The sequence below is a fragment of the Heterodontus francisci genome, chromosome 36 (genome assembly GCF_036365525.1).
Source record: "Heterodontus francisci isolate sHetFra1 chromosome 36, sHetFra1.hap1, whole genome shotgun sequence".
Taxonomy (NCBI): domain Eukaryota; kingdom Metazoa; phylum Chordata; class Chondrichthyes; order Heterodontiformes; family Heterodontidae; genus Heterodontus; species Heterodontus francisci.
Window position 1 is genome coordinate 16,845,439 of NC_090406.1, and position 20,649 is coordinate 16,866,087.

At 40.7% G+C, this 20,649-nt stretch overlaps 1 protein-coding gene across 2 annotated transcripts in view; it reads right to left on the reverse strand.

The window, feature by feature from the left end:
• rnf126 (ring finger protein 126) overlaps positions 1-20,649 on the reverse strand; it is a 59,450-nt gene that overhangs the window by 12,334 nt on the left and 26,467 nt on the right. The window contains exons 4-8 of one of the 2 annotated variants that reach the window (XM_068016231.1): positions 11,297-11,547; positions 10,801-10,869; positions 9,062-9,143; positions 7,304-7,397; positions 3,681-3,796 (exon numbers count right to left, since the gene is read on the reverse strand). In XM_068016231.1, coding sequence (XP_067872332.1) covers positions 3,681-3,796; positions 7,304-7,397; positions 9,062-9,143; positions 10,801-10,869; positions 11,297-11,547 — 612 coding nt within the window. The remainder of the gene's footprint in view (positions 1-3,680; positions 3,797-7,303; positions 7,398-9,061; positions 9,144-10,800; positions 10,870-11,296; positions 11,548-20,649) is intronic. The other variant, XM_068016232.1, reaches the window with a different exon arrangement.

Sequence of the window (20,649 nt, forward strand, 5' to 3'; positions counted from 1 at the left end):
TAATGAGCCACCACATATACATTCACAGGATCACAGAATGATACAGCACAGAAGGTGGCCATTCAGCCCATTGTACCTGTGCCAACTCTTTGAAAGAGCTATCCAATTGGACCCATTCCCCTAAAAATTGTTCCCTTTCAAGTATTTATCCAATTCCCTTCTGAAAGTTAATGAATTTGCTTCCACCACCCTTTCAGGAAGTGCATCCAAATCACAACTCTGTGTAAAAAAAAAAAACTCATTTCATCTCCGGTTCATTTGCCAATTGCTTCAAATTTGTGTCCTCTGGTTACCGTTCATGATTTTGAACACTTCAATCAGCTCTCCCTTTAACCTTCAATGCTCTAAGGACAGCAACCTCAGCTTCTCTAGTCTTTCCACGTAAATGAAGTCCCACATCCCTGGTACAAAATAAACCAAGTACTTTGACACAGCAGTTGGCTCTTCTCATTTTGCACTTGCCATCCTGGTTTGTTACCCAGTGGTGATTCATACATGGATCTGACAACCCACGTGCATGATGGATTTCTTCAAGTCCTGATCAGACTTTAAGTGAAATCACTAAGTGCACCAAACAAGGCATTTAACTTAACTTTAACTTAAGAAAGGAACAACAGGTTGCTCTAGCACATCAGTAGGAAGCAAAGAAAAGTTAACTGCTGTGAATGTTTTAATGTAGCACTATCTGAAATAGAACATATGCTTAGCTTTGCCCATTTACCTGGAGAATATCCTCTGTAGTGACTGGGGACGGGGAAGCAAGAAAAAAAAAGTAAGGGCTTCAATTCCTCAAACCCTGCTGTAAAAGGCAGCTTGAACATTAGGTAAGGACAGAATCAATATCAACAACAATGTCCTCAGAATCAAATTCAAGAAACAAAGGAGCAGGAATAAGCCATTCAGCCCCTTAATCCTATTGCCATTCAACTAGATATACAGTGGATCTGTACCTCAACTCCATTTTCCTACCGTTGCTCCAAAAACCTTGATATCTTAACAAAAATCAAATTAATCTCAATTTTGAAAATTTTAATTGACCCAGCATCCACAGCCTTTTGTGGGGATATTTCCACCATCCTGTGTAAAAAAAAAAGTGTTTCTTGATTTTACTCCTAAATGGCCTGGCTCTAATTCTCTGATATAAAAACAAGAAATGCTGGAACCACTCAGCAGGTCTGGCAGCATCTGTGGAAAGAGAAGCAGAGTTAACATTTCGGGTCAGTGACCCTTCTTCGGAACTGACAAATATTAAAAATGTCACAGGTTATAAGCAAGTGAGGTGGGGTGGGGCAAGAGATATCAAAGGAGAAGGTGTAGATTGGACAAGGCCACATAACTGACCAAAAGGTCATGGAGCAAAGGCAAACAATATGTTAATGTTGTGTTGAAAGACAAAGCATTAGTACAGAAAGGGTGTTAACGGACTGAATATTGAACAGCAGCAAGTGCAAACATGAAAAAAAAACAGTGGGTAAGCAAACTGAACAAACTAAAATGAAATGAAATAAATGCAAAAAAAGGTTGTAAAAAATGTAAAAGAAAAAACAACTAAAGTAAAATGGGGGGCTGTCATGCTCTGAAATTATTGAACTCAATGTTCAGTCTGGCAGGCTGTAGTGTGCCTAATCGGTAGATGAGATGCTGTTCCTCGAGCTTGCGTTGATGTTCACTGGAACACTGCAGCAATCCCAGGACAGAGATGTGAGCATGAGCGCAGGGGGGAGTGTTGAAACGGCAAGCAACCGGAAGCTCAGGGTCCTGCTTGCAGACTGAGCAGACGTGTTCCTCAATGCAGTCACCCAGTCTGTGCTTGGTCTCCCCAATGTAGAGGAGACCACATTGTGAATAGCGAATACAGTATACTACATTGAAAGTAGTACAAGTAAATCGCTGCTTCACCTGAAAGGAGTGTTTGGGGCCTGGGATAGTGAGGAGAGAGAAGGGCGGCACAGTGGCGCAGTGGTTAGCACCGCAGCCTCACAGCTCCAGCGACCCGGGTTCAATTCTGGGTACTGCCTGTGTGGAGTTTGCAAGTTCTCCCTGTGTCTGCATGGGTTTCCTCCGGGTGCTCCGGTTTCCTCCCACAAGCCAAAAGGCTTGCAGGTTGGTAGGTAAATTGGCCATTATAAATTGCCCCTAGTATAGGTAGGTGGTAGGGAAATATAGGGACAGGTGGGGATGTGGTCGGAATATTGGATTAGTGTAGGATTAGTATAAATGGGTGGTTGATGGTCGGCACAGACTCGGTGGGCCGAAGGGGCTGTTTCAGTGCTGTATCTCTAAACGGGCAGGTATTACACCTCCTGCGATTGCAGGGGAAGGTGCCATGGGACGGGGACCAGGATGTCGCGGAGGGAACGATCCCTTCGGAATGCTGACGGGAAGGGAGGGGAAGATGCGTTTGGTAGTGGCATCACGCTGGAGGTGGCGGAAATGGCGGAGGATGATCCTTTGGATATGGAGGCTGATGGGGTGGAAACTGAGGACAAGGGGAACCCTGTCACGGCTGAGGGAGGGGAAGGATTGAGGACAGAGGTACGGGAAATGGGCCAGACACGGTTGAGGGCCCTGTCAACAACAGTGGGGGGGAAATCTCGGTTGAGGAAAAAGGAGGTCATACCAGAAGCACCGTCATGGAAGGTAGCATCATCAGAGCAGATGCGTCGAAGACAGAGAAACTGGGAGAATGGAATGGAGTCCTTACAGGAGGGTAGGGTGTGAAGAAGTGTAGTCGAGGTAGCTGTGGGAGTCAGTGGGCATATAATGGATATTAGTAGACAACCTATCCCCAGAGATGGAGACAGAGAAGTTGAGGAAGGGAAGGGAAGTGTCAGAGATGGACCATGTAAAGGTGAGAGAAGGGTGGAAATTGGAAGCAAAGTTGATAAAGTTTTCTCTGATGTTCCTTTCTTCTGAATATCCCCACCAAAGGTAACAGTTTTGCTCTACCTACCTTATACAATCAGTATCATTTAAAATCTCAATTAGATCACTCCTCAACCTACTTAACTAAAGGAAATACAAACCAAGTTTATATGATCGGTTCTCATAACGTAACCCTTTCAGCTCCAGTATAACTCTGGTGAATCTACACTGCACCCCTCCAAGACAAATACATCATTCCTGAGGTTTAGTGCTCAGAACTGAATGCAGTACCTCTACTTGGGGTCTGACCAAGAGACCATAACTGAACCATCGCCATTTTTGCTAGCTGTTAATGATTTGCGCACATTGACATCCAAATTGCTTTACTCCTTCCTTGATTCTCACTATTAAGAAAATATTCCGATTTGCCTTTCTCGGATCCAAAGTGAGTGACATTATACTTCCCCACATTGAACTCTATCTGCCAGTTCCACCCACTCAGTCTGTTTGTCCTTTTGTAATTTCCTGCTCCCAGCAACACAACTTGCTGTGACTCCCATCTTAGTGTCATCTAAAAGTTGCTCGAAGGTTTCCACGGCAACAGCAGTAACGTTGAGTAGGATGATTTTACGGTTTGACACCATGTGAAAGAGCAGTTGTTTCCTTGAAAAATAAGTTCTAAGAACAACTGGCAGGTACATAATTTTTGATTCTACCAGGAAAACTGCACTGATCCTCTGCAGATCGGAGTAAAAGTATGCAAATGTGTTCATTGGCACAGTTTAATGTGAGTTGAATGTAGTACTGCTCCTTACCATTTCTAGCCAAGGTATTATACAATCATTATGGAATAAATGGTTGCACGGAAGTTGCCTAACAGTTTCTCCAACGCTGTAATCTTCTTTACACACGGGGCATTCTATACCAGAACCTGCCAAGAAAGAAATTAAATATTCAATTTGCTTAATCTGTTCCATGAAATACTGCACTGGAAACAAACACAATCCAGCTGAAACAAAGTGATTATCCAACTGAATTTGTTTTTACAAATTCTGTGTTACAGACCTTAAGACCCATCTCAAAGGCTGCTTATGATACACGTTTAGCTAAAATAGAACCTTGAGCCTTTACAACAAACTCTTCCACTGAATGTCTCAATTTTTTTTGGTTAAACTGGTAAAACAGGCAGTGGTGGTGGGATGACAATGTGGGAGGGAAGCAATTCAGCTGTAGGCTGCAGACTAATATGATCTCAAGTATTTTTCTGTCAGCTAATTACAATGTTTTTTTATTTTAATATGAGGAGTTCTTGTTGATTTAATACCACCCCGCCAACCTAGGCCCTCGTGACAAGAATACTAATAAATTAATAAGGTACTCTACATAGAGGTCCGACCCAGACAGCCTTAGGGCTTTCACCCATGGCATCCAGATCCATGAAAATGTGCTATGACACCTAGGTTACCACTAAGGCTGCAGCTGATTGCAATTTAGATGAATAATCATCATGGCTTGCAGAGATAAAGGAGTCAAATATTGGCAAAGCATCATTGTGAAGTGTTCTGCAATAACATCCAGGGTATTACCAAACCAGTCATCCGATGTCTAGCTTGCCAATGTGATATCAAATGCATCTCTGGACTCATCGATGGGTAGAACCGCAGAGTGCTGAAAGTTCTCAGGGATGGAATCACATATGGTGTACTCTCCAATTCCAGGGACATACTATCAACTCTGTGGTTGCAGAATTCCACAACACCTGTTAAATATTAAGTGTGATGTTATACGTGGGCATCTCAATTTTACATTTATAATTCTTCAAATATTTAGAAATACAACAGCAATTTGAGATAGTTAGTTAAATACTGCATTTTGCATCCAATTACAAGTATCATTTCACTACCTATGTATTGTTGCTGGATCAACAGTGATTTCACATTTCAGAAATTTTTGCCTTGAAACAGAAATTCTGTTTATTCACTTTGTGTCATTCTTTTTGATTCTAGTGGTAAGATGAGACATATGCTGACTTGAAATGTCCCTATCTATAGGGGAGTCAAGGGTTTATGGGGAATAGGCAGGAAAGTGGAGTTGAGGTGAAGATCAGATCAGCCATGATCTTATGGAATAGCAAAGCAAGCTCGAGGGGCCCTTTGGCCAACTCCTGCTCCTATTTCTTATGTTCTAACATATGGCTTAATATTTATATTCTAAACTGTTGTGTGCAAATGACAAAAATAAGACCAGTTTTCTTCATACTGAACTACTATCTAGGAAACTGAGTGGTACAGTAGTTTAGCCAGTCACCATTCACCTATGGATCCAGAGTATAAATCCAGCTCAGAATGATGGAATGAAAATCTACAAGTAAGGATCTTACATGAAAATGAGTTTGAGCAGTCTCAGTACAGCTCCTTTTGAGCCCGAGTCTACAGCACAAAACTGTCCCTGGCGTAGAACTAACTGGGAAACAATGATTGGTGTGGGAAAAGGAAAAAATGTCACATTGTTGCAGTAAGGGGTGCTATGGTTGGGTTGATGCACATTACTGGGGCAGAGCTTTTTTCTGCATCTGGCTTTGCTATAGCTGACCTTGGAGTGCTTGATGCTAATACAGTCCTCACCACTTATACCACTCATGGTTATTGTGGCAAGCATCTACAGTGAGCAATTATCAGCCATTTGCCATTCCCATAGAATTCAATGCCAAAACACTGCTTAAACCACATTAAGCGCTCCAGCTATTTCACGCAGTCAGCTATTCAAGCAGCAGTTTACACCTTAAGGTGCAATTACCATGGCTACGTTATGTTATTATTTTACATGGAACCTTCAGAGCCATGGGGGAAAAGAGAGAGAGACTCATTGGCTGGCACTTTCCACTTTGACAGGAGTGTAAAATTGATGATATTAGATCAGTCACCCGTTATATAGCTCGCCTGATTTTCTTCATTTATTTCAAAGGCTCGAGGAGGTAAAATGACAATGGGCTAATCCACTGGATCACTCCGTTCCAATATTGAGTTAAAATGCTATTGCTCCTCTGAGAACAAAATTGACAAAATTGTATGATTTATTTGCATAATATCATTTGCATTGTAGGACACCACACTGAGCTTTATGCTCTTGAACACTGACTCAATAATGCTTGCATTCCAATGAGCATCCATTATGGAAGACCAAACAATGAACACTTGTTTACATAAATGTGTCCAGTGAGGCAGAAAACAACAATGTCACAAACTTCTTTGGCAATAAGAAGTCCATTCTCTACCATGCACCTGGAGCTGTTCCTTCCTTCTTAGATTTTCAGGTTGAAGAATTGGCTCAATGTTTTGTTGGCAATGCTACGTGAACTGAAAATCCAAAAGCAGAATTCAAGATGGATTTCATTACTACCAAGGAAGTTTACAAATAAGCATGTGTTCTTGCGACGCAGAATCTGTGTATCAGAGGATGTTATTCCCATAATTTTAAAATTACATTTAGTGACAGACCTTCCTACATTGTTATTGCAATAAAAACTAAATAGCTGATGGAAATCTATTTTCTGCACTTTTTTTACTTAATGATTACTGCATGCGCAATATGTATTTTTAATGTTGTACTCTGCTCGACTCACCACTAAACAGCACAACTTATATCACCGTAACTATTTTTTCACACTAGCAGCAAACAACCAGCAGAGCAAATACTATAATGTGATACCTCAAGTATGTCCCCATGACACTTCAAATTTTTTTCTCTACACTTCAACTCCTCCAAGCCATGTATAGTTCTGTGCAGATTAGGGTGTGGTGACTTGGGTTCAGATTTGCCTTCCTTTTTCTCTGGAAAGTACTCCACCAAATATTTAAAAGATTGGAAGCTTATTAAACTGGAGATCCAAAGTGCAGATCTAAATGATCTCACTCTAACTATGCTGTAGCATCACATTCATGTGCCATGGATAATTTTTCATATGCAGTGCTTGGTTCTTAAACTAAAGCCTATTGCCAGAAGATTGAAAACAATGCACGCTTTTGGGCATATTTACACACATCAGGCTGCTTTTGCACATATCTTCACCACTATATTAAAGGTTGGCATAAGCAGAGTGTAGAAATAATGCGCAAAAATTTTTTAAATTCGATTGAGGATAAAACTCTTTTACATCTCAAACCAATTTCAACCACAATAAAACTATTTTATCCAAATGTGATATCCTTAACTGCCAGAGAACCTAATGTGAAATAAAAGATTTGCGCATGAAGCCAGAAAGATCAATCCATAATTTTAACATGACCCAAACTGTCCAATTTTATCATACTGAATGATAAAAGCTCCATTAAAATAATGAAATTGCAGCAGCTGATTTAATGGTGTATTCATGACATTAAGTTAAGACTGGGGAGGAAACATAACTAGGCGTTTGGTTACTGCTCTGAAGTACACCCACCTACATGTTCATCTGTTATTTGTACTGTGGGAAGAGTCTTGATTTTCTCTTTATCTGCAGGAGGTGGGCCAGTATTTTCAAACTGGTTTAGAAGCTGCAGGAAAGAAATAATCAATTAGGCAATGAATACCAAAGCATTTCAAATTTAACAGAATCTAACTGATCATCTGCATACCATGGCTGCAGTGTGTACTGCAGCAATTTGCTAACAGTTCTTCAACAGCACCTCTCAAACCTGCGACTTCCACCAGCTGGAAGGACAAAGGGAGCAACTTCAAGCTCCCAACCAATCAGACACCATCCGAGATTGAACATCCTGGAAGTCCCTACCTAAAACCAATGTGGAAACACCTTCAGCACACGGACTGCAGTGATTCAAGGCGGCAACCCGGCATCATCATCTCCAGGGCAGCTGAGGTTTGGCATTAAACGCTGGCTTTGCCAGCGACATCCACATCCCAGACATAAAAGAAACAAAATTGACAAACCACTTAAAGTTTGTAAAAATCAAAGTTTCCACAAGATTATGCTGGAACTATAATGAACTGCTCGGGCTGACCACTCAAGATGACTGGCCTAAAAAAGGGAATTTTAAGAATAAGTGATAAGCTTGTGAGATTATTGGCAGTAGAACCACAATATTTACAATTCTAGATCAGTCCCAACAGCAATAAGACACATGCAGTTTAGCAGTATACCTGACCCAATAACATGAGCAAAAATTTTTTAAAACTGATATAAATAGAATGGTTATTGACTCATTTTGTCCACTTTTTTTTTTTAATTAACAGTACAGTCTGTTATGCTACATCAGCAGCCCCAAATTCAAAACATCAATCTTGGCATTGTTGGATAGATGAAGTCATTAACATTTCTTAAACATACTTTCATAGCAAACGGCTCAATCAAGATCGGATTCTCTTATAAGGCATGATTTCTAAACCACAACAGTAGAAACAGGAATCTTTTGTCATGTCATAATACTAAGGTGTAGAAACTATCTACAGCTCAGAAATACATACTGTAAAATTTGTTAATAGCCATTCCCAATATTATAACCCTACAGTGGCTATTTAGAAGTCACATTTCACTTATCATTGGGGACCACAGTACTATTATACGGGCCGAGTAGAAAAAATACAGAATTGTTCCCCTGATGTTTAATGCAGTGAGGAAACTTCCAGATTCAATCTCTGGTGTGCACCAAGTTAACTAATATCAGCCAGAGCAGCAGCAGTAATAAAGGCCACTATAAGTGTCCTCGATGTTTCTGGCTGAAGATCAGGGAGAAAGCTCTGAGAGTACATGCTCCTAACTAGTTATCCAACAACCTCTACTGAAATTGCTGTGCATGGATGCCATGCAAGAACAGGACTAGGTGGGGCTATGACGCCCTCCCTTGCTGCTCCCACCTGCAAATTCATCTTGCCTCATACGTGAAGATTAGCCACATTTGTGGAGCTCTACCCTAATAAGCAGCCATCACCTTCCAGGAGAAAATACGAAGGAAAATTGCATGAAATAATCAGGGTGGCAGGGGGAGGTGGTGAGGAAAGAAAAAGAAATTCATCAAAAAAAAAAATTACAGGTATGTAGAACAGGCTTTGGTCTCTGCTGTGACAAAACAACTTATTCAATATCATGAAACTTCCATTCACAAAGTTGGAAGTACTTTCACTTCTATCAGAAGTTAGGATCAAATTTCATTTTCTTGCATCCATCTTCTTATAATTCCAAGATGAACAGTATTGCACTAACCAGATTAACTACCTGTGTAATAATTGTGTCCAAGCCATTGGCTCCCCACGCGTAGTCCATTGGATTTGAATGCAAAACACCCCTATAAAATTACAGAAAATGTTCCATTAAAAATCAGTGTACAAAATGAATTATGAAATTTTAATTATACTGAATACATTTCTTGCTAGCTTTCAATTTAAAATAAAAAGTAACTTCCTTCTTACTCCCTTGTCCATCTCTCCTGATACTGGGTTATATATTCTATTACTTTAGCCAAGTGACCATTTTCCATACGGGAGTCTGATCAGACAGCACTGGTGTTTGGCGAATACATTAGAACACGAGTCTGTCCATACATAAAATTCACATATATACACACACAACACCAGCAATTCCCACCCTAGCCTATTCAGATCCACCAGCTCAACATAGTGATCAAATCTGAGACCTTCTGGGTTTGCACAGCTCAACACCATGTCTCTCCAGATTTACCAACAAAGCATTTGAGGATTATTTAAAAAAAAACGCATTGTTTTTTAAAAAAAACTTTTTAAAGGGTATATTTAAGAGCAATTATCTCAAAAGGCCAACGACTTGAATCAAAGCAACAGTAGCAATGAACCACAAAGCCAGGAAAGCCCCATAACTGTTCCATTCCAGCAGACATTAGCTGATGCATCAGACAGGGACTGGAGAAGTCTAGAGCGTATAACAGGCCTGCACAGAGCTGAGGCCAGAAGCAGAAAACTACTACTGGGGAGCAGTAAGTTCAGGTGACCGTAGATGTTGACCAAAATGACAGCCAGCATGTACTGCATCTCATACCCAATTCGTACTTGATAAACGTATGACTGAAAATATATTGACCCAAATTTTCTCGTAAAGTGATCACAACATACACTGTAAATTTCATGCTCAAGCATTCTGGCTTCGCAGAGAATAATTTCCTTCAGATTTTCTTGTATCTTTTATTACGATATGCTGCAGCAAGCCTGGAAGCAAATTGGAAGTAGCATAGCCAATGGTCAATGTTTATTATAATTTATTCAATGATGGATTTACATTTTTTTTAGTAGTTTATATGTAGAACAGTGACCAAATCAAATTCCCCACTTTTCCCTGGTCTCCAGAGTAGATTCAGGTTAATGGGACAATTTGAAATCACTGAATGCAAACTCGTTAAAACAATAAACTAGAAAACAAAAGGTGATGAAACTGACAAAAGTTATCAGTTGAATTATACTGCACGACGGTGCTCGCTAAATTTCAACTCCGTGCTGTCTGCTCTGTGAATACCTTTCAGATCCTGTAACCTCAAAGGGTGATAACTGACCGTTAACTAGATGAATTACAATCATGGCTATTTATTAAGTTAATGGGACTCGGGTACCTGCAGCTTTATGTGCTACAATTCATTTGGCACTTCAAAACAATGCACGTTATGGTCCTCAAATACTGAAAGCCTATTAAAATGTTGCTTTGTTGCTATTGTTTCCTTATGCATGCGTTGTTCAGGTTAGTGTGCAGTTTAATCAAATTTTTGTTCTTTCTGGGAACTTACACACAATTTCCTGTACAATCTGCATTCCAATAATGGCATACACCATATCTGTACCATTGTTATCTTCAGGAAAGTCTTGGCTATTGTCAGGTTCGCTCAAGAAAAAGAGATTTTTTCCCTCTCATTTCAGAGAAGTATGTCTCAAAACAGATAGTCACAACAAAAACCTTTTTAACAGCTTTGTAATACAGCTTACCATGGACCCAATCCCAAGTTTGGCACTGCTGCAGGTGCAATGATTCCATTAACCAATTGCTGAATAATTCTGTAATAAAGAAAAGTTTGACTGGAGATTTATCATTTCAAGTTACAGTTCAAGTTGCAAGCACACAAGTGTAGGATCCAATCATACATAATTCAACCTATACCATAGCTTCTATTACACCACATGCATCAAAATGCACCTATATTTAAACCAGTATAATAATCTAAAATGTGTCGCAGTATTTGGAGTGCACACATTCTTTTAATTCATTCAATATATACTTGCTGTTGTGAATCCCTTGTTCCAACTCATATCCACATTACCTAACTTTCATACAATAATCTTACTGGAACTAGACATGGTAGTATAATAGACATTAAGTAACAGCTTTAATATGAATAAGTTTGGCTAAAGCGAGGTATCAAAGTCAACATTTCTCATTGTTTCTTCCCTGGTTGAATGTTGAAATTCCAGGAGTTATACCTACCCTTCTAGAGTTGGCACCCCTTCGTTTCGTGTCGTAGGACGTCGTGAAGGGAACCGGGGCGCTCTAGTTTGTCTAGAACTATATCGTGGTCGCGACTGGTGTTCCCGCTCCCTCCTATTATCAGAGTCTCTGTTTTCATCTGAGGTGTGGGTGGCCCCAAAGGGAAAGGGATCAAAGGGATCATCCAAAATGCCAAATGTAAACTGTCCATAGCTCGCTTGCGGTAAGGAAAGCAAGTGCTGGTCTAAGCCCTGGAGTAAAGAAAATTTTAAAGGAAGATTAGGAATAAACATTTTCTGGTTGTCTAAAGAAAACAGGTTTGCCATTTTCCCTTTGGTCCTCCCTAATCATTTCCCAAAAGTTGTTAGGTACTGTATTGCGAGGCCTCTGTCGAGGTTTAGATTTTCTCTTTTCTTTTTCTGCAGGAAAAGTGCCAGTATTCTACTTATCTATTTCTTCCAAGAAATGTTTCCATTTTGTTTCACAGAGTTCTGACAAAGCTCAAGTCATGATGGCTTTCCCTTACCTAAATTCAAAATGAAGATCAGGAGACTAGCTGTCTATGGGACAACGCCTGGGCGGTTGATGCAGAAATATGTCAGAATATAAGGGAATTTGTTCTAGGTGCTCATTAAATTTTAAATAGTCAAGGCACGAATAGATCCTCAGAAACCAGACAAAAACATACCTGGATTATATTACATCCTTCACCCATCATTCAGATTATCATGGATGATGTGCAGTCCAAAAGGCATCAAAGAATTAGAGCGCTTTCCTGTCGCCCATAGTTCTGACAGGAGATCTGAACTCCACAAAATAAAGGTGAGGTTCATACTGTCCACATTGAATATATATGGCAAATCTGATTTTTAACCAAAAACCAGAAGCTACCAGAAACTGCAAAAAATACATTCTAAAAGGGGTATTTTAACTCCTTATAGACTAATTCCAATTTTGTTTTTAAGTACAGTCTTGATTCAGTACCTTGTGATATTGTTAGTTCCTGGATTAATTTACCCATGAATAATCTGACCAAGTAGTTTTAGCCAACACACATTGATACATCGTAGATGTGTTTTTCATCTTTCAACTTTCAGAAAGGACGTATGTGTATTGGGCACCCCATGTGTCATTTGGTGAATTATGGACTAGAGTTCAGGCTTAATAGTCAATTCTGAGCACACTAATCCATAAAATGGGTGCAAACTTTAGCTCATAAGGAGACTTGATCTGATTATGGATCCATGTTTTTCCCATAAGACGACGACAAAGTAGTGCTGGGTAAAAGCCAAACCACGACAGACAGTAAGTATTACAAACATACGATGCATGCAAAATAGATTTAGCTGTGAAGCTCTAAATTTCATTGCAAGACTATTTAATGCAAGCACCACTTAGCTATAAAAATCAGACTGGGTTCTTACTCCTAATATTCTGTGAAGTAGCATGGAACTATGCTTTCTTCATCTAGATTTCTAAAAACTGCTGAAAGCATTGCAATTAAACAAACAATCTCTTGTATTTAGCAGCAGCATAAAGCATTCTTCTGGGTTAAACTTGACATGGTTTGGTACGGTAGCAATCTTCAGCTCTAAACAAACCTAAGGATAAACAGTTATGCTATGCAGAGGTAAATTTTCACCAGTTTTCAATCGTTCTAGAGTGTACAATGTAAGCCTGCTCTATGCCAAAGTTTACTCCTTCTAAAGATGTTACTCCTGTGCTGGTCCCCTTTTTCAATCTCATCCAAGTGGTAGAAATTTGCCAGGGTGTGAGACTGACTGGATTGCTCCATGGAGAGCTGACATGGACTTGATAGGCCGAATGGCCTCCTTCCGTGCTGTAAATGACTATAAATTTGTGCGTGAATCCTAAACGACGAGTGTCAGCAAGCTATCAATAGGAAGAGTCTTTGTCAGTGAATATAATGCTGTCCTTACCAGATGGTCTCACATGTGCACTTTGAGCAGAGGTCACTAAAGAGCAATCAAGAACAGACAACTGAGCCTAACTCAAGTAGTCTTACGCAACTCTGATTCAAATTAACTTAGTCAACAGAGACTAGGCATCAAACTTGAAACATTCTCTGTTTCTGATGCACTATACATTTATCACAATACGGATGTTTGAACATTGAAATGATATTATGACCAGGTGAGAAAGGCATCTAGGGGTCCCACTCAGCCTTCACCTGGTCTTACTGTAACAGGGTTTTATTTTTAAAAACACTGTTTTTAGCTCCCCCTTGGTGAATCCTTGTTCACCGCTTTTCAATTATGCGGCAAAGAAACCAGCACAAACAGGCTTTGTTAGGTTTAAAGAAGAAAAGTTAAAATTTATTAAACCAACTCTTATTCGGTTGACGCCTACGGATACACGACGTGCTCATGCTAGCACGCATACGTAATACACACATGCAAGAGACAGAAAAGAGACGAAAAATAAAGTGGAAAAGTTTGAGGCAATATCTGAAGAGCTGTTACAATTCTTCAAGCTCACAGTAGAGTGCCTGATTGTAGGTAGATCTTGCTTTTCGTTGGGGCCCAGTATTCTTCTTAAACCTTGTTCGCTGTAGGACACTTTTCTCTATTGGGGTTCATGTGTCTTCAATGGATTCAGAGGCTTGTGAGAAAGAGATGGGAGCAGATAGGAGAGAGATCTTCTCAATTCAGGAGGAGACAGACACTCTGCTTTCAAACTCTGTGGCCAGTTCAAAAGAATACCCTGGAACAGCCAGGTAGTCATGTGACCAGCTGGTCTAACCAGTCCTGGCCCTTGTAGATTGTATCCTCTTTAACAGGCCCTGATGCGCATCCTCACCTACGATGTCTGTTCGTATGTAAATGTTTTTTCCAGCCATGGCTGATCTGTTTAACAAGTCATTCCCTCGCTCCAACAACAGTTGGAAAGCAATGTTCATGACAAAATTGATGTGCCTCATTCTTGGCAGGTGAGGGCCCAGCATGACAATATGTTTAGATATATTTAACTTGATGCTCAAAATCAACAGCAATGAATGACAATCCACCTCGGGCTGGTTTTATTCTGTCACTGATTCAAATGGACGCTGCTTTATTCGGAGTGTAACTGCATCCACCAATGATCACATCCTTTACAGTATTGTATAGCACAAATACCCTTTAATTGATGCCTTTGTGTGTGCAGTTCCCTCCACTGACAGTCTAACTACAGTAGCTCTATTAATATAGCCATGTAGAGATTTATATATTTAGCTTGGCTAACTACTGGCAAGCAATACAAAAATAAAAGCCACCAAAATAAACACTGCAAACAAAATTTATCAAATCATTCTATATTCCAAACATAATTAAATGAATCACCTTTGTGCATTCCCTTAATTCCCGTCATCCAGCCTGTTCTACTACTCCTATGAAGTGCTAGCCCAGTGGCTGGAAGCATAACTGATGAAAAGCTGCTGGCTTTCAGTGGAGATTGCAGTTGGCCTTGCAGGATGACCTCAAGCTGCTCTGGGCCGAGAAAGTCCTGTTCAGACTGCACCATTTCTGCATGGGTGGCAGTAGTTTGGGAAGGCAACAGAGAGGGCCATTGGCAGAGTGGCAGGGATGGGAGCCGGAATGTCATCATCCTCAGAGTGGACAGCAGGATCATGCTAAATGGAGCCACTGCTACTCCTGAGGCAGTGCCTCAGCAATCCTGGACTGCTCTGACATGCTGCAAGCCCTTTGAACAATGGATACCCACAGCTACGATGGCAGCAGTCTGAGCTGACATGCCAGCAAGCTAAGCTTGCACAAGAATAGTTTGAGCTTCCACTGTAGCATTCAGACTTTTGGTGGAAGCTGCCTGCTCTGCAATAGAAGCAGAGCCCATCAGCCTTTGGGCGCTGCATCATGTACGGGCTCAACAGTGTGCTCATGATTGGCCACCACTTCCTTCCTGGAAAGGAAGGGCTCCAAGCCCAAAGCCCTGTGCCAAGTTGGATCTGGATGCCTCTACACTCTAGGATATTGAGTGCAAGCTTCCAAATGCACAAGCATTTTGATGTGTACCTCCATTCAGCCTTCTTCTGCAGGCTGCCACATTGAAGTCTTCATCTGAGCACTCTCATGTTCTGGTGAGCTAGCACCTGCGCTATTCTTGTCCTCTAGCCTGGATGCAGTGCATCAGTGTCCTGTGTCTCACTATGTGCAGATCCTGCCTCTAATCTATGTATGAGACATGCAGCGTCAGTATTTGAGCTGTTGAATGAGAGTCTGAAATCAAGTGCCTTCATCATCACTCTTCCTAGTGTTCCTCCATTACCTGGCCATTTTGGAACTCTTGGGTATCTGAAAAGGTAAAGTTGTAGTGAGGGCAGAGGGGGAAAGTAAGAAATGCATGCTTAAACCATCTGCAGCTTTTAAGAGATGTGGAATATGGGGCAAGTGGAACACGAGGAAGAAAATTAGGTATAACGATAGTCATTTTCAATGTTTTCAGCCCAGTTGCTGGCCACGGTCTCTACAATGGTTGCCCCATTAATGGCCAGCAGTCTCCTTCATGCAGGTTAGAACATGCAGACTTGCCTATTCCCCCCTGGTTAATTCCTCCTGCCTCTGGTTGCGTGCCACCTTGTCCTACAAGAGGGGAAGTGCGTAAGTGAGTGTTATGCAAACTGTTCGGATCATGTGGCTGTCAAGGTTGAATAGCTGACAGCGTGTGTAAGCTGCGGGATATGGGTGTGAGGGTGCACAGCAGCACATGAACGTTAGGTGGAAGACTCGATTGATAGAAATTGCTAGGCAGGTGATGGGTTATGTGGTGAATTGAGAAGTAGCTTAGGGTAGTGCTGCAGTTGGTAGGGATAAGGCATCTGAAGATGCACTCACCCACCTTGTCCATTCATGTGAAGTTATAGAATTTCTTGCAGCACTGCACCCAGATCTTCAGGGCTAGACTCTTGGCATTGACCTCCATGGATAACTACCCCTACTTTGACTGTGTGTCTGGAGGGCCTCTCTGCCCCTGCAAATACAAGACATCTCTCCTACTTTCCACCTTCTGCCCCAAGAGCTCCATCGCAGCATCGGAAAATTTTGCAGCCTGCTCCCTCCCACACTGTGCTATTCACTGTTTACAAGATCGGATTCACTTCTTGCACAACTGTGGAGCAAACTCACTAGCTACACTGCAAGTCATGAATAATATGTGGCTTATTGCAGTCACATATCATACTCAACTGTGTCTTAATCTGGTGGCTAACGTTAGGGAAATTAAAGCTTTTTGAAATAGTTTTCCAAACATGTCAATTAAAATAGGCACATGCCAATGTTGATACATTTGGAGGCATCAAACATTAACAACATTAAATTATACAAGTTACAACACAGAAAAAGGAAACTCAGCCTAACTGGTTCATGTTGATGTTTATCCTCCATATGACCACTACTCCACTCATACTATAATGTGCATAATGAATGTTATGAAAGTGCATCTTTCTTTAAATTAAAATTGAGGACTCGTGTTTTGGAATTATGGACATTGGTTCATTTGGGAAAACTGAGAAGATTCCATGGGTTTTTTTTTTTAAAAACAAGGGTCACTAAAGAGGTCTTGTTTGAAAACAAATCTTTACTGGATGTTACATGCCTTAAGTTCAATAAACAGAAACCTTGGCGACTTGGGGAGATGTTTACAGAGAAGTGACATGTCAAGGTTTATGGCAGTCACAAGGTTTCGCTTTTGGGGTATTGTTTTGGTTCAGTTGGGGTGTGGACGGTTTTGAAGGCAGTTGGGTTTGTAGCCGGCTGAAAAGAAACACCCAGCTCCTCTTTCTCTACCTCTTTGAAAAAGCCCTGCAAATCCAGCCTGAGCGCACTAAAACCAGTGATGCCGCATTTCTCCTGAGAAATACCTGGAAAGCCTGCCAGATTACTTTTCGATGCCGCCTAAAAAGAACTGTTCTAGAAAAGATCCCAGTGACCCGTCTGTGTGTACTCAGACGCCAGACTGATACCATTTTTGGGACACAACATATCTCATCCTTTTTTTCTTCAAGAATTAAAGAAGTATTTGGCCAAAGTATTCTTTGTCTTTTTTTGTAAAAGATCTCTGCAGAGAGAATTTCTGTTTTATGTGTGTTTGCGTTTGTGAGGTATTTAAAAAGGGAACTTTCATATTTCAATCTGTGTGTTAATGCTTTGCTTCTCTACTGCACAAGTCTGTTTTCATAATAAACTGATAATTTTGTTGTTTATTAAAGAAACCTGGTTGGTATATTTTATTTTAGGATAAAGAGTAGAGTATATGATTGACCGTATCGGTAACTGGGTAAATATTTAAATATATGTTGTGACTTGTGGAAAAGTAGAACTAGAGAAAGACAGTGCACTTCTCCAACCTTGGTTGTAACACGAGTAGTCGCGTTACATTAAGTTAGTGTGGGATTCTGAAAACATATTTTAAGACATGGAGGAATGTAACAGTTACATGAAAGAAATAACTGGCTCAAGTCAAGACATCCTCTATGTGACAGAGAGAGCAAGTTCTCATTAGTCACAGCTGCTGTGACTAAACAGTCCATGAACTGTTACAGCAGTACCTTGGATCATGAACACACAAAGAGCTCCAAACTACCCATGAACTAGGTTCAACTAACTGGACCACAAGGAGAAACAAATGTGTAAAAATTACAGGTAAAATATCAACTTTTATTGTAAAGCCAAGTGTAATCTCTTTCATTATAACTCGAGATAAAAACAATGCATTGGAAATGCATCTAATCAATGTAGTTCTGGTTGGTCACATTGATTCACAAGTGACGAAAAAGGCAAATTTTTAAAAAGGAAAACACTTCTGTTTCAATGCATGTGGAATTTTGGCATGATTTATGCAGTAAAATTAGGATTTTACTTGAAGATTTATGAATTATCAATTGCCAAGCTTTGGGAGGACCCAAATTCAAAACATCCTCCATTGGGTTAGAGATTTAGTAAATTGGATCAGAAACCAACATAAACCATGATATGGGATGCTAACTCAGAACTGCTGTGGAAAAGTCACCAGAGACACCCTGAAAACTCCAATTTGGAAGACAACTGCAGGTGGTGAGCAGATTGACTCTGCAGTGGGTATCTGGACCTCAACCAAATGACCCAAACAGATCGATACATATCCTTCGCCAGTGAGCTTTGAAGTTGTGTTGGGATTCCTGAAGGGTCAGCATCTATCACACGTGGCTTTGCTTCATAACCTAACACCAGGTAAACGATCTTCACACCATAGGACAGCACATCACAAATCTGTGCCTGCGTGGTACAATTATGATTGATGGGATTTAATAATAGCACCAAAGCCTTGAGCAATCAATTTCCATTTTTTGCACTAATTATAGAATTTTAGAAACTATGGTTATTTTCTTAGGCCCTGTGTATGAACATCATTCTGTGACTTTGAGTCAATATTATTCCAAAAATAAGGTACATTTCAGTTTAAATCAGCTGTTTGGACTAAAACAGTTCTATTCTTTCCTTAGTAAAACCTGGACAACTTTTGTTTAGCCTTCATCTCCAGGTTTCATATTTCACTGCCATCAACACATGATCTGCCATTCAACAGACTATATTAGCTGGGTAACATGCCTCACTTCTGCTCATTGAGATGATAAATTCAATTATGACCTAATTTTTGACTATTTTAAAGTCACTGCCATTAGTAAGATGAGATATTGCACATTTGGAACTGAATGTCATTTCTCCTGAGCAGTAAATAAAACAACCAGCAAGAAAGGACGTTTATCGCAAGATTGTCGGCTGCTACGTAACCACATAGAATCTTGTCCACTGCCACCCCATAATGATAACTAGTAAATATTTACGCAAGATAAATATCTGGCCATCAAGTCTGCTTGGCTTAACAACTTGAACTTGTATAGTGTTTAACGTTGACAAAATGTCCAAAGAACTTCACAGAAGGGTAATCAGATGTAAAAAAAGGACAATTAACCAAAAGCAGCTATTAGGAGGGACAAATAACTAAAGGCTTCGTCAGATGTGGGTTTTAAAGAGGGTCTTAAAAGGCACAGAGGAAGGTGAAGAGGTTTAAGGAGGCAATTTCAATATATTTAGGGCCTGGGTGGCTGAAGGCATGCTGTCAATGGTAAGCTGAAAGAATTTCAAGTGCACAAAAGGCCAGAGTTAGAGAACAGAGTTCTTGGATTGGACACTGTTAGAGATAACGAGGGGCAAGAACACGAAGCGAGAATATAAAAATTAGCATTTTAAATTTGAGGCGTTGAAACTGGGAGTCAACGTAATGAAATCAGTGGAGTTTGCAGCAAGGGCTGAAGACAATGGCATTGGTCTTCCCAACAAATAGTCTCATAACACAGGCAGCAGAGAGGTTGAAAAAAGTGGTAGTCAGATGTTGAGTGGCATTAGTATACATGTGGATCTTGACCCGCCATATCACCAGATGAGGTCACTGAGAAGCAGCATGCAGACGAGGAAGAGATAGGGCTAAGGATAGATCCTTACAGGACTCCTGATGTAACAGTGCTGGGATGGTCAAGAAGCCATTGCTGGAGATAACCTGGCTACAGCTGGACAAGAGTCGAACCAAGCAAGGGCAGTGCCATTGTGCTGGGCAATGGAGAAGTGCTGGAGGAAGATGGTATGGTTGACCATGTCAAAGGCTGCAGGGAGTTTGATAAGAACATGGAGTAATAGTGCACCATAACCACAGTCACAAAGGCAGTCACTTGCAACTTTGCTTAAAGTAGTTTCAGTGCTGTGGCAGGTGTGGAAACCTTTAAAATAGTGGGTCTTGGATGGCTCGATATAAATAACTACAGTAATGTTTAATAACATGGGCGGCACAGTGGCTAGCACCGCAGCCTCACAGCTCCAGCGACCTGGGTTCAATTCTGGGTACTGCCTGTGTGGAGTTTGCAAGTTCTCCCTGTGACCACTTGGGCTTTCGCCAGGTGCTCCGGTTTCCTCCCACAACCAAAGACTTGCAGGTTGATACGTAAATTGGCCATTATAAATTGCCCCTAGTATAGGTAGGTGGTAGGGGAATAGAGGGAAGGTGGGGATGTGGTAGGAATATAGGATTAGTGTAGGATTAGTATAAATGGGTGGTTGATGGTCGGCACAGACTCGATGGGCCGAAGGGCCTGTTTCAGTGCTGTATCTCTAAATAAATAAAAATAAATAAAAATAACTAGTTAAAGCTATTAGCTGCATCCTTTACCAAGCGGCTGGTGGTATGAAAAATGAAGTAAAGATCTATGCAAAAGTGGCAATCTGCTATGTGCTTTGCCTATATGAGAATAATGTCACCGATGTTTTCAAAATAAGATAATTACAACCTAAAAGTGAATTTTTACGCAT